At 40.7% G+C, this 14,817-nt stretch overlaps 1 protein-coding gene across 5 annotated transcripts in view; it reads left to right on the top strand.

Moving 5' to 3' along the window:
* SFMBT2 (Scm like with four mbt domains 2) overlaps positions 1-14,817 on the top strand; it is a 205,704-nt gene that overhangs the window by 149,783 nt on the left and 41,104 nt on the right. For 4 of the 5 annotated variants that reach the window (XM_040968193.1, XM_040968194.1, XM_040968191.1 and 1 more), the window contains one exon: positions 12,229-12,342. The exons of the other annotated variant lie outside the window; for it this stretch is intronic. In XM_040968193.1, coding sequence (XP_040824127.1) covers positions 12,229-12,342 — 114 coding nt within the window. The remainder of the gene's footprint in view (positions 1-12,228; positions 12,343-14,817) is intronic. 5 annotated transcript variants of the gene reach the window in all.

Here is a 14,817-nt window from a genome sequence, read left to right as displayed (position 1 = left end):
CAACACTTAGTGTATATTCAACATTTTTGACAGTACTTCCGAATGCTTGCATAGAAATCGAAGTCAGCTCACATCAGTTCTGTTTTCTGTGCCCGAGATTGCTTTCATCATATGGTAACAAAAATTCATTAGTATTAGGAAACAGCAGAAAGCACGTTGTCCTTTTTCTCCAGACCATACTTATTTAGGAAATGTGTTATTGTCAGTCTGTGGAGTAGTATCTACCAAATATTATGCATGCTATGTTGAATATTGTAATATCATGTATCATATAATACATATGCTATGTATGTTGAATATTATCTGATGTACTTCACCATCAATTCTGTCACTTAAAAAAAGAGTAGATTACAGTCAAAGGAAAATTCTAGCCTCCTTTGTCTTTGGTTTGTTTTTGAACATTACTGACATTTATTAAAGTGACTATTTTATTGCACTTAATTCTAGAGTTTTACCGTATTAAATACATTGTTTCTTTGGTCTAAGCTGTGCAACAGTAAGGTAACTCTATGGCTGTTAAATTATTTTATATGGTGATGATTATTCTAACTGTAGGCCATTTACTCAGCACTGAAAATTTATAAAGTGCTTTATAACAATTTCATTAGTTATTTTTAAGCATTAAGTTGATTTAAAGTCCCTTAAACACATCACTCACTGACCACTTTTAGGTAATTAAAATGATCGTTTCTAGTTAGTGTTTGACCCATCTTCAAGTCAGAGCATCCTTTCCAATGTCTAAAAAGGGGGCTTTTGTTGAAAAAAGAGCAAGAAATAAAATATATGAGATTCATGATATTTTAGGTGTGTGTTTGTAAAAAATCTTAAGCTTTCACAAACTGGTGTTAGGGCAATTATGTGATGGGGTATAGCGTTCTGGGATTGATGCTGTGCTTTCAGTTTTGTGGCAAGGGCCATCAGTCATCTCTGTGGTTATGAACGTTAGGAAGTCACTTTCAGCTGCAGTGTCCGAAGCACTGTTGCCTCACACACTGGTTCAGGCATTTCATAGGGCCGCCTTCTCAGAAACCAAGGACTGCATTCACGTTAGCCATTCTGCTTGCTCTCCCAACTCTTTCATTCCCAGGAGGGTTTACATCTTCCTTGGCTTCTCTTGTGAAGTTCACTTGCTCAAATGCCTTTTCCCTGGGCATTTTGCTAAACATAAATGCATGCATAACTTTATTTTGCACCTCAAATGAGACCCACTAGAATTCCAGCTTGCATTTCCATAATGAGTTAAGTGAACTGGAAAGAGTTGTGTTTTGTTTTGTTTTTTCACATGACAGGAGATTTTACTGGAAAAAAAAGATCGTCAGAAGATTTGTAAAATAGATGCAACATAACATTTAGCATCTCAGTTAAGCCTTTTTAACTGTGCCATTCTGTGACTTTAGTGTGTTCACACAGTTGTGCAACAATCGTCACCATCTGTTTCCAGAACATTTTTCTTCTGCAAAATTGAAACTTTGAACTTCCCATTCTTTGTGCCCCTTCCCCCCGCCCCCCCCCCCCGCCCGCTCAGTCCCTAGCCACTTCTTTAGGATGTCCTGCCTAAATGACTGACACTGTTAGGTATCTCATATGAGTGGGATTATGCTGTGTTTTATGAAAATTAGAGTTTCTTAAAAATAAGCTTTTGTGGAATTTGTTAATAATCATGATGCCTTTATGTCTTATACAGTGATGTGTTTATATACAGTTTGCAAATTACCTTTCTGATCCTCCCAACTCTGGCCACTTCATCAACAAGAATATTAAGACACATAAATCTTATAGTTTTTTTCTAGAAAAAATAGTTGTTAAGTAGTAACACCTGTTTTTTTTTTCTTTGAAACGCCAGCGTTTTGCTGTGCATACACTCTGATTTTTTCTTTCTAGTTTACTTTCTTTTATGAAACTTTTTGATTGCCAGTATTAGATGATGCTAGAAATATGCATGTACTTGTTGGTCATCTGAACTGAAAATAGGAACCAGAAAAGAGAAATCTGTGGTTCTCCCAGGCTTTACAGATATTAGAATTTTGTTGAATAGAAAGTAAGAAGATAATTAATTATGGTGCAAGCCAGTGCTTTTCAAACTTGCTGCACATATGAATTACCTGGGAATCTTATTAAAATTACAGTATGATTAAGTATGAAGTACAACTCAAGAGCCTTTCTTTCTATAATAAAATTCCTATGTGATGTATATGCTGGCTTATCTGACATCAGGTGGCAAGGGATCAAATAATTTCTTTTTTTAAGTTAAAAAAAAAATTCTGCGGGTAGTCATTGTCATCAGAGAACAGTTGGTTACTGACTAGAGGACTTTATTCAACAGCCAGGCACTAGCTTCCCACTCCATCATCCTTTTAGCTGGCAGCATTTGTCCTGATTACCAGATAACTGTACCTCGTGGCAGTCTCAGTGTTGCAGGAGGGTTAAGCCGCATCCAGGCTGTCTGGTTTTGAAGGCTTGCTCACAAGTTTCTCCAATGACACGTGCTTCCATCTTCATTGACTAAAAGGAGTAACACAGCCAAAGAAATTGAGCAGCGTTGTTGCCCAGCCTCTGCACAAAAAAGTGGATAATTGACTTTGGAGCAACCAATCTAGAGTGTCTGCCACATTTTTCAACATTTGTGTTACAAGTCACAGGAGTCACCATAGTCTTGGAGGACATGCAAGGAAGTAATAACAGCAGAGGGTGGGGAGAACAGAGCTGACCAGCCGGTTCAGTGAAAAGATTCTGTCAATTCAGGCATGCATACAGAGACAGAAGGAACTTCGCACACTGGAAACTTTGTAAGTAGAGTGTTTCTGTGCCTTCTAGCTGACAGCTCTCCTTCAGCTGCCTCTCCTCATGTAGGAAGCTTCTGTCCTTGATTATATGCTTGGTTATGATCTTGATTATAATGCTACTGTGTCTTGATTGTAATGCTGTGTTGTAGTAGCAGAGTACAAAAAGTGCTTAGACAGAATGTTGGCCATTGACTGCTCCAGCAGTTCTGAATGCCAGCTGAAGGCCCGTGTGCTCCGTGAGAGCCTATGAGACCACTTGGTTCCTGGGGTGCCCATCTGGACACAGTGTTCTGATCCTGTGAAGAAAGGATCACCTTAAAATAAGAGTCAAGAAAGTGAAAAGTGACCTTGAAATAGTCAAGGAATCTTTACATAGTTCTTAACTTACAAAGGTGCTGGAAAATGGAATGAAATATGATTCTTTTTAAAAAGATTTATTTATTTGCTTCAAAGAGTTACCGAAAGAGTGAGCTCTGGCATTTGCTGACATTCCTCCCAGGAGCTTCATCTAAATCCCCCATATGGGTTCAGGGGTCCATCCTTTTCTGCTTTGCCCAGACCACCAACAGGGACTATATTGGGAGCGGAGCAACCAGGTCCCAGCACCCATATGGCATGCCAGTATCCCGGTGGCAACTTTACACACCACAATGCCAGCATAAAACCGTGACTCTTACTGCTGCTATTTATTTCTGGCCAATATAAATTTATCTAAATTCGTTCAACTAGAATTGCTGGAAGCCTTGAGTAGTTGGCTGATGGGTATAGCCTCTAATTTTCTTTCCGTGAGAATAGTCCCCGTACCCTCTCTAGGAAGAAGGGGAAACACTGCATGTCAAGTAGGTGCCCATGTAAGTATGTCGAGCGGCACTCTATTAGCTACCTATGGTTTAAGCTGGTTTGGAAATCTACAAACATAATAAGACTTAAAGGGCCTGGAGAATTTCTATCTACATTAGTTAACAAAAGATTTTTTTAAAGTGCATTCGATTACCTCTCACTTCTGTCAGTTAACACCTCATCATGCTTTTTAGGAAATGAAAGCTAAAAAACACTGGTAGTCCTTGGAGAAAAAGATAGTATAATCAAATTTTCTTCATCTCTGTGATTTGCTCAAAAGAGATATTTCATATGCTCAATTTGATGCTTGCTGAATGACTTGGTACCTCAGAGGATGCCATGGCAAGAGTCATTAAGCCGGATGAACTCTTAGCTGAGAGATTTTTATAAGACAGACCTATGTTCTGCCTGTGTTACTGTAGGGACACTTCCTTCAGAGACTCTGCTTGGCTGCTGCAGAGAAAGCAGAAATGAGCAGACACAGTTGCTTCAAATGATAATGTTTAGACTGGATGTGAGCTTTCAGTAAGTGATAGGAGGCTACAGAGTTATACAATGTGAATGGAATTTATGGATTGCATCCAGAGAGAGAGAGAAAGAATGGCTCTATCCAGAAGGTAGAATCTTGAAGACTGGAAGACATAGCATTTGTATCAAGACTTAAAGGTTGGATACTTACAGGAGAAAGGTGACACTTCAGTTCTTGGTGCCTGGAGGGAGATGAGGCCTCTTTAAAAGAATCAGGGAAATGGGTTTAGAAGAGAATAGGGAATTGAATTAGAAAATTGCATTTTTAAACTGTAGATAGCATTCTAGGTGAAGATAGTTAGCTGTTAGCTAGAAATTTGGCACTGGATTCCTAATCTGAAGCTACAAAATATATGGACCCAGGACCATAAGCATGGTTTAAATAATGCTTTTAAGCGTAAAAAGTATACTAGACCATGTGCTTGGCCTGGAATATGAGAATATTTTCAAGGCATTTCAGAAAACCCTGGCAGTGGAGGATATGAATAGTGATAAAGAGTTGGTGCTTCCTAGGCCAGGGGCAGAGGCAAGCCCCTTGAAGACCCTGTAACCTCCAGCAAAGATTGCATCTTCCTGGACACTGGTTTCTTTGTTTCTAAAATGGCAATTGTTTCATTGGTTAGTATAATCTAGTTAACTTATAGCAGTGAGATCCATTCCCAATTAGAATTTATCAGAAGCAGAAGTGAAGGGCAAATAGAAGATCAAAGAAGGGCACTGTGGAATTCTGGCTCCTCCAGCGTATGCTAGCCAGGCTGCTGGGATTAGTCAACTGAGCCAAGGGCTATGCTGCTGTGTATAGCTTTGGGAAGTGAATGTGTAGAGTTTTTGACAAGCTGTTTTGTACAGAGTCCCAAATCTGCGTATTTCCTCATTTCTGCAGGTGCATTAGGAACGACGGGAAGGGGGTGCTGTCTGTGTAGGTATTTTGAAGCAAGGAGTAGGCACATAAGGACCTTTCCAAAAAGAAATATGAGCTCTCATTTTCCCGTTTTGAGGAATGCATTGCACATTGGAATTTTCCACTGGTTAATTTTCTGGTTAATCTGGCTTGCTGTCTGGTGGTGGCTACTAGGAGATGATCTTGGAGCATGTGGTGATCTGTCAGCTTCCTTTTCTGCGTTTATGTTTTACCTGCCCTTCAAGTTTGGAGTGTAGCATGAGTTGCTCTCACATGCTGCCTTGTCTGTGTTCTGGACAGGGATGGTGGGACAGCACTGTACAATTTCTTTGTCCTCAGTGAAGAAGGTTAGTACGTACACACTCCCCATCTCTTGTTTTGATTGGTTATTTCTTTTTCATTACTTATGGTCGAACATCTCTAGTAGTTTGTAATTCTCACCTCCAGGTTGTTTCCCAGTTTTGCCCCATTTGACTTGCATTGACCTCACCTTCAGAATCTTCCTTCACTAACTTCAGGAGCCTGGGCCTGGGTCACTCTTCCAGCGGGTAACTTCTTTCTCCTTGAATTCTCTTAGTATCGCCTATTCTCATGGAAAAGCTATTGTTTTTGAAGGTTTTTCTTTCCTAGTTCTCTGAGACTTCAGAGGGCAGTGACCCACAGTCACAATAAATACACCCATTGCTTCCATTGTAAAACTACTTAGAAAAGACCTGCAATGTGGATGCCAGAGTTCCCCAAACTGAGTTCAAGAATATACTAGCTACTTCTGCTCTGCTTTTTTGAATGTCCTTGACTTAATGATGCCATCCATGATTTTACCCACGATAGAAACTCTAAGTCATCTGAATTAGAAGCTCTAAAATCATTTCTTCATGCTCTTCACCTGCTCACCTAACCACTTGTTGCTTCTGTTCTCGTTGCCATTGCCTTCTTCCCCCTTTTCAGTGAATCTGTATTTCTTTTGGAGTAAGTTCTGGAACATAGCATTCAGCTGCTATGCCTCCTGGCTATGGGATCTTAATGAATTTTACTTTATGAATTTTAGGCCTCTTTGTATATTCTGTACAATGTATTTAATAAGGAAATCCACCTTGCAGAATGGTTGAGATTGGCTGGGTGAATTAGCATCTGCACATTGCTCAGGGTCATGGTTGGCACCTGGTAGGGGCTCATTAAACGGAGGTTGTAGATTATCTTATTACAAGGTAGCACCCTGCCACCCTGCAGGAGCCTGTGCTGTATCCAGTGAGGCCCACACATTGTGTGTATAAACATCTCAGTGTTGTTACTGGGGCTAAAAGCCATTGTGCAGAACTCTGCTACTATCTGAACATCTCACAGAGAACAATATTTATACAAGAATTTATGTGTACTTTGCTTGCTAATAAATATTTGCTGAATAGACAGGAGAAATAAACAAAATATGTGTTCCTGAACAAAATAGCAATTGTACTGCAGCCCTTGAAGGACCCCCATTTTGCTAACCAGATTTAAAAACCTTGATATTTATACTTGTAATCTAACATTCAAAAATCCTTTAATCAGTTTTGTGGGTGATTATGTTTGGCTTACTATCAAAAAAAAATCTGCTCTCCACAATTTAATCTAATAGAAGTCTACCGAAATACGTATTCCTGGGGCCCACCCACAAACTCAGTGCATCTAATTCCCTGGTAGGAAACCTTGAGTACCTGCATTTTTAAGTCCTGTTCTAGAAGTGGTTCTTCTACTCACTTGAATTTGCACACTGTTCAAACAGACAAATGGGCAAGTTGTATGTGGCTCACCTATTCAGGTCAGCCTTGTGGGCTTTGGAGATCAGGTGCAGAAAAAGACCCCTTAAGCCTTCCCTTGCTTTGTGGGAAAGCCGTGTGGCTAATAAGCCTTTTGCAGGCACTTACAAAAACAAAACAAGGGAAACTACCAATGTAAAAATATTTCAGAGCTCTGTGGGTCCTTTGCAGATCTTGAAAAAGGGGCATGGCCTGCATGCAACCTTTGTGGGAGAAGTTCTTTCAGCAAATTAGCATTAGGGAGCAGTAATTCTTGAACAGATAGAGGAGGTGGCTGTCTGGCGGGGGCAGATACGTGCTCCACAGAAAGTTGGTTCCTGGTAGGTTCTTTCTGGCTGGCCGCAGAAACGAGCCAGACTCTCTTAAGTGAAATGGAAATTGTTTGGGGAGTCTTTTGATGAAGGGATGGGAAATCCCCTCTGCAGAGGGATGGCAGAGGGTCCAAAGCAAAGCTTGAGATTTTTAGCTCCCACTGAGATGGGAGCAACTTCTGAGTGACCTGTCAGGTTCTCATTCAGGAGGCCAAACTCCAGGGGAGAAAGCCTGAGCTGGCTTATCTATCTACAGAGCCAGAGGTGGTTTAGCTCCTCATCCTTTGGTGGTAGGAGGTGAAAGCTGCCTCCTAAGTGGGGATTCTGCAAAAGGGATGTGGCTCCCTAATAGGAAGGAGTGAGCAGTTCCTTGCCCTCCTAAGGTAACAATGATAGTAATAGTGAAGAGGAGGACAAAAGAGAAGGAAGGAGGATTCCACAAAAGAAAACAAAACAAAACAAAACAAAAAAAGCATCACCAACAACAACAACAAAAAATCTGCTCAGGTGCTCAGTGAGGCTCTGGAACTAGATTGCCCACACTCAGATCCTGCATCTTCCACTTATGAGCTGGTGGACATTTTCTTGTAACCTCAGCTTACTCATCTCTGAAATAGGGATAAAAATATTCCCTCTCTTTGAGGGTTGTTGCAATTAAATGTTTAGGTACTACAAGTTGACTCTGTTGTTTCCTTTCAGGCTATTTTCTGGGATATCCCGGTCTGACTGGTCATAATTTTGCTTGATTCCTTAGGAATTTGGCTCAGGAGCTGACCCTAGAATACTTTGAGGGCTTGCCTTGTAAATAAATGTCTGCAGAGGGAACAAGGTGGTGGCCAGAGTTTTCTAGCATCCAGTTCTTGTTTACTCTGGGTAATCAGACTTAACTTTTCTTCTGGTGTTTTCCCTTTTCAGTTCGCACTAGAGCCTGCCAGTGCTTGGTGCACGTTTTAATTTCCAATGGGGATATTAAACACAGTTAACTTGTTTCCTCAGATAACTTGCTTTCCATTTTAGCTTTTAACTGACATTATTTCAATTCTGTTCCCATCCCAGCTTTTAACTAAGGTTGTTTCAATTCTATTATTGAAGTAAATGAAAATCATTTACCAACCTTCTGGTTGAGTTAGCTTAATTCTTTTCACATCCCACCTGCCTTTGCCTTCTGTAACTTCTCCCGCTCTCCGGCTCCTCCATGCTTGTTCTCTGCTAAGAGTGAAGGGATTGTGTGTCTTTAGGAGTCTCATAGGATTGCAGTCCTGGCTAGACACTGAAGCGCCCTCCTATGTCATCCCCTTTTTCATCCTGACATCTTGGGTAGAACGGGTTACCAACTGCTGCAATTCAATGCCCTGTATCGTTCGTGGGAAGGAGCCGTGATCCAACCTCTGCAACTAGAAGGTCAAGCAGAACTTGGTAATCTGCTGGTCTCATGACCAGGTCTTTGGGAGACGGCAAGTTGCCTCAGTGTGATTCTCAATGATTTCTATGCACATAAATAAGCTTTGTGAGTTTGGAAAGAATCTCTCATCTTTTGGCAGCAATGAAATGAATCATCATGGTTTAGTTTCATTTTCTCTAATGGTGACTTGCCCTTTGTTAACCTGACCTCTTGGCAAGGCTTTATTTATTTAAGAAATTCTTTCTTTTCTGGATCTTTTTCGTTGTGCTATTATTGTGGAGCTTGTGGAGATTGCAAAATGGGCTACTTATGTAAAACTGGACAAAAATCCATAAAAGTATCTTTAACCAAATTGTTCATTCCACTTCTGCTGTTTCCTAAGTCATAGCACCTGATTGTTTTCCTAATAGGTGCCTCTGTTGTAATATTCTTATTTCCTTTCCTATGTTTTATGTACATATTGATGTTATTTTCCCCTTTAAAACAGGTGGTAGTATTTTCTATTTGCACAATGTTTTGCCTACCTTTTCATTACCTTTTCATTAACAATCTGTCTTGGAGAAGTTTACATGTATTGTTAAAGAAATGGCAAATTCATTTTCAGAGTTGCCCAATATTCCATCATTGGTGGTTACATATTCTCTATGAGTATTCTCTGTAAATGGAGACTTAAGCTTTTGGTTTTTTTTTTTAAGATTTATTTATTTTTATTAGAAAGTCAGATAGAGAGGAGGAGAGGCAGAGAGGAAGATCTTCCATCCGATGATTCACTCCCCAAGTGAGTGCATCGGCCACAACAGTGCTGCGCCAATCCGAAGCCGGGAACCAGGAAATTCTTCCAGGTCTCCCACGTGGGTGCAGGGTCCCAAAGCTTTGGGCCACCCTAGAGTGCTTTCCCAGGCCACCAGCAGGGAGCTGGAAGGGAAGTGGAGCTGCCGGGATTAGAACCAGCTCCCATATGGGATCCCAGCACGTTCAAGGTGAGGACTTTAGCCACTAGGCCACACTGCCGGGCCCGAGACTTAAGCTTCTTGAAGGTGTTTGAGGGAATGGGGTCTAGATGAAAATAGACAAGTAGAATGCATACTAACTGAAGGCCACTTGCGCAGACTGAGCATGGTTTTTGGATGGTCATCAGAAACTTGTCTATAAAATGATAACATTGTAATGGTCTTTAATGGCACATTCAGCTTTGCTGTGTTCTTTGGAAATTGTTGAAGAATTAATAAGAATTGTAAACTTTTTAATGGGAAATTTTGTAAGCGATTGGGCCTTTACTCTTGGAAAATAAAGAGTTTCTCATAAATAATTATTCCAAGTCTCAGTAGATGCATATAGATTCATAAGGTTGCTGAAATAAAGAACTGGAGCTTGAAATGTTTAGGAGTCAGGAAAACTCAGTGGTAAATAACCCACTTTCCCATTCGTTTTTTTTTTAAGACTTATTTATTTTTATTGGAAAGGCAAGTATACAGAGAGAAGATGGAGAGAGAAAGATCCTCGGATTTCTGGTTCACTCCTCAAGTGGCCACAACAGCCAGAGCTAAGCTAATCTGAAGCTGGGAGCCAGGAATTTCTTCCAGGTCTCCCACGCAGTTGCAGGGTCCCAAGGCTTAGGGCTGTCCTCTACTGCTTTTCCCTGTCGCAGACAGGGAACTGGAAGGGAAATGGAGCATCCAGGACACAAATGGGATTCTGCCTATATGGGATTCTGGTGCGTGCAAGCCAGAATCCAACAGGTTTCTGCACCAGGCCCTCCCATTAGTGTTAAATAATAGATGTCTTAATGGGCTGGATTTGGGGTGGGAAGAAGATAGCAAACACTTTCTTTAGGAAAAAAAGTGTTTGACCCATCTTAGCTCATAAATATTTCTTTAATTGAATGTGTGATTCAAGATTTTAAAGGATGTGGTGTTTGACAGAAAATTGGAAGATGAAAGTCATAATTTAGGAAGTAATAAGCTGTAAAGCTCATTTTGTTCCTTCTTTTGAAGTACTGTTTTTTAATGACCTTTAAAAATCTTATTTGAGGCTAAATATAAATCTAGAAATTCAACTGTGTTTAGGAGATCAATTCAACCTGTTAGCGGAATCTCTGAGAAGCCAACAGATAATTGTCACTAAGTCTGAAGAGGAGATGACCCGATATGAAAGGAAGCAGTTTTTCATATGTGCCAAGAGCCCCATCTGTATTCATCAAGATGTAGGTGTGTCACTCAGTTAGGAGTTGACACTGTTGAACTAACTTTTCATGAAATCTGCTCTATGTTAAGAAGTACAATGGGCCTGGCATAGTAGCATAGTGGCTAAGGTCTTCACCTTGCACTGTGGTATGGGCAATGGTTCGTGTCCAGGTGGCCCCACTTCCCATCCAGCTCCCTGCTTGTGGCCTGGGAAAGCAGTAGAAGATAGCCCAAAGCCTTGGGACCCTGCACCCATGTGGGAGACCCAGAAGAAGCTCCTGGCTCTGGCTTTGGAGCAGCTCAGCTCCAGCTGTTGTGGCCACTTGGGGAGTGAATCATTGGATGATATTCTTCCTTTTCGTTTCTTTTCCTCTCCTCTCTGTATATCTATTTTTTCAACAAAAACAAATAAATCTTTTTGGAAAAAGTGAGAAATAGGGAGGCAGTGAAGCAACGTTGGTTGTAGGACCATTCTGTTTAGTTGTTGGTACTTTGCGTCAGGAAGGGAGGTTAGGATTCAGACTGTATCAGATGTTATGTGATGAACTGAATGCATTAGAGGGTCTACTGTGTTAATTTAATGCTGGTTCCCGGTGAGGAAGACCAAGCAAAACAGGAACGAGCGGTCAGAGTCATTATCTCTTATTAGAGCTCTTATCTTGACTCTTGATTCAGGGATGTTGTCTCTGGAAGTGTTTTGTCCTAAGAAGTAAGCATTTGGTGTAGAATCTTGTTGGAGCCTATTTGCTGATCTTCATGTTTTTATAATCACCAATTTGTCCATTTTTTTTTTTTATGTCTCCAAAATCCTCAGCTGTGATGCTGGTTTACTATAAGGCATTAATAGTCATGTTTACAAAAGAATGTGAGAGGCAGACTCCACTAAAAACAAGATTTACCAATGTTAATGGTGTGTGTGTGTGTGTGTGTGTGTGTGTGTGAGAATCGATCAAAGTCTGCATGCCACAAACTGAATCCAAAATAAGTGACTCTGCTCAAGCTGATGAGTCACGGAGTTCCTTAGAGGATTGCCTGATCTCCTTTCTCCACTGCGTGTAACTGTCTACCACTTTGACTAGAGGCTGTTAGCCATAACGTTGATTTAGTTCAGGGTCGATCTTTGGTGTGCTTGGTCATGTCAGTTGCTTGTGCCTTCCACTCCAGGTTCTGTTATGTATCATCAGAGCTGCTCCGCGGATGGCGACTGTCTTCCCTTTACGGCATATCTGCTCAGGATTTGTCTCCGCCCCCATTTGCAGAGGAGAATCCATACTGGTTTTGAATGTTCTTGTATTCACACTTCATATTTTGAGTACTTGTTTCTGTTACAGACTGCAGATAAATTTGATGTCTTACTTTCTATGCTACTATTTCCTGTTTTTTTCCTAATGTTTCAGAAGGTATTTTTAAAATGTGAGGGTGGCTGTTTTGCTTGTTTTCTGTTTCTGTGTTTGTATCCATGACCGTGTCTCTTTGCAATGCAGGTCTGCAGACTCCTGTTCCAGAGGTCATTGTTGATGTAGACTCCATGGACATCTTCCCAGTGGGCTGGTGTGAAGCAAATGCTTACCCCTTGACTACGCCACATAAGACAGTCTGTAAGTGATTAGAGGCAGCTGTATTATTTTTTCCATCAAAGGTTTAAACAAATTATAGCAAAATTAAAAAAGAAAAGGTTGTGGAGTTTTCCATAGGACAGCGTTCCCTTTGTTGTCTCGGTTACCCTTTAAATGTGTAATGTGTTTCCTAGGCTGACAAAGGCAGCCACACCTAGGAGGCATTGGCGGTCACAGAGAAGCCGCAGAGAGACAGATGGAGTCCTAACCTTGGATATTTTTATATAGCCCATTATCTTGAAGGGAATGCACTTAGGTTATAAATTGTATTTTCTTCCTATTAATTCTTAGAACTAATTTTTCTTGTGAGGCTTTCCCTAGAGTTCAAAGAATCGTAATTGGTCCCAACAGTCTATTAAACTTACAAGCATTTTACCTACTCTTAGTACTAACTAATTGGCGAGATTTCAGCTGACGCTTAAGAAACTTCACATCTTTTTGATCCAGAAAATACCACACAAAACCAAAATTGAAAGTTAAATAATCCAGTACACTCACATCATAAGTTTAAATGATACAACATGCTTAGTACATTACAGATTGTTATCATGAAGTTGTACATTTGTTATTTCGTTCTAATGTCCATCGAAATATTATTTTAAATTGTGAATATTTGAAGTCAGTAGCGTGGCACAGTGAATTAAACCACAGCCTGTGATGCCAGCATCCTGTATGAGCTCAGAATCAAGTGCCAGCTATTTCACTTCTGATACAGCTCCCTGTTAATAGTCTTGAAAAAGCAGCAGAAGATGGCATGCGTGTTTGAGCACCTAGCACCCACTTGGAAGACCAAGATGGAGCTCCAAGCTCCTGCCTTTGGCCTGACCCAGCCCCAGCCATTGCTGCCATTTGGAGAGTAAACCAGCAGATGGAAGAGTCCTCTGTTTCTCCTCTCTATCTCTAACTTTTCTTCTCAAATAAATAAAGAACTTTTTTTAAAAGATTGTGAGTACACAATGGGTTTTCACTAATTGTTTAAGACTGTGTTTTTAATACTCTTTGGAATTTATGGTCCAGCTTTGCTTCTTCACTGCAGCCTGTTCTGTGGCACACTTCTGAGGATTCCCAGAGCACGGTTATAAACCAAGTTTCATCGCTCTTGGCTGCACGTTCCCAAAGTCAAACATTTCAAAGCATTGCCCACTTGGTGTTCACTAAGACTGGGATAGGACATGATGGGCATGAAATGGAGTTTAAGTCCTGGAGAGGAGGATTATAGAAAAGCATTTTTTTTCTCCCTGATAATATCCTATGCAATACACCTGACCCAGTTACAGGAATGTCTTCTCATTTTAACGGATTCTTACAAATTTGTGCATAGAATGTTAATTGTGATATGAGGAACATACCCTTTTCCCCAGTGCTGCATTTTCTTGTCTCTCCTAGCTAGCATGCCCAGCACTCCTATCCACGACCCTCTTCATCCTTCTTGTCCCTCTCATCGGTCCTGCAGTCCTGTATCCTCTTCCTCCCTTGTTCACGTGGATCTGAGAGAGTGCAAGTGCTTTTGGCTTTCCTAGTGCCAAAGCACATATGGGTAAGGGTGAATGCAGTAATCTTTCTCCTATTATTGCTTATTTTTTAAACACCCATTTAGTATTTACTTATTTATTTAGAATAGAGAGGAAAAAGACGAGGCAGATGGACAGTCAGACAGATGGACAGAGATTTCCCACTAGCTGGTTCATTCTCCAGTTGCCCACACCAGCCACAGCTGAACCAGGCAGGGAGCCTGGAACTCAATCTGGGACTCCCACCCAGATGTCAGGTGTCAGGACCCAAGTACTGTTAACCCCAGTGTGTGCAGCAGCAGGTGCTGGAATCCCAAGCAGAGCTGAGACTCAGTCTCAGATTCTCTGCAACAGGATACCCAAGGGATATATCTCAGTCACCGTGCCAAACACCCACCTGTGATGTTTGCTCTTTATCTTGCATTTTGCTTCTAGGTCTGTTGTGCTTGGCTCCCTACAGGATATCCAGTAGCCAGACCATATCACCCTTAGCAATAAAGACTGAGTTAAACAACATTGTCTATAACCCTTTTTCATCTTGAGAACAGTAAAGTTTTTACTTCCTTATAGGTATAGCTAGAATTAAATAACACATAAAGCTCAGAGTATTGGGAACTTTGTTGATTCTCTTAATTATTCTTGTAAGCATTTCCTGTCTGTACATACTGCTTAAAAGAGACTGTGACTCTTCTCCTGCCAAACTGTTAACACTTTGGAAGTTTGTACTTATGTAGGAAGATGTAGGTTTATCTGGGCCAATTTTAAAAGGTGCCAAATGCTCTGGTGTTTTTTTTTTTTTTAAAAGTTGATCCTGGTCAATTATAACCTAGAATATTCTAATTCAAAAAATCATTGCCTGTTGGATTATTTTAGGCCATAGTTACTAGTTACCAAATCTCCTTTCAGTTCAGTGCAAGCTTGTGATATACTTTGGGAGTGTGATGTT

The sequence above is a fragment of the Ochotona curzoniae genome, unplaced genomic scaffold (genome assembly GCF_017591425.1).
Source record: "Ochotona curzoniae isolate NIBS_2020 unplaced genomic scaffold, NIBS_Ocur_1.0 scaffold_4683, whole genome shotgun sequence".
NCBI classification, from domain to species: domain Eukaryota; kingdom Metazoa; phylum Chordata; class Mammalia; order Lagomorpha; family Ochotonidae; genus Ochotona; species Ochotona curzoniae.
The sequence above is the reverse complement of the archived record's forward strand: the minus strand, read 5'-3'. Positions and strand labels throughout refer to the sequence as shown.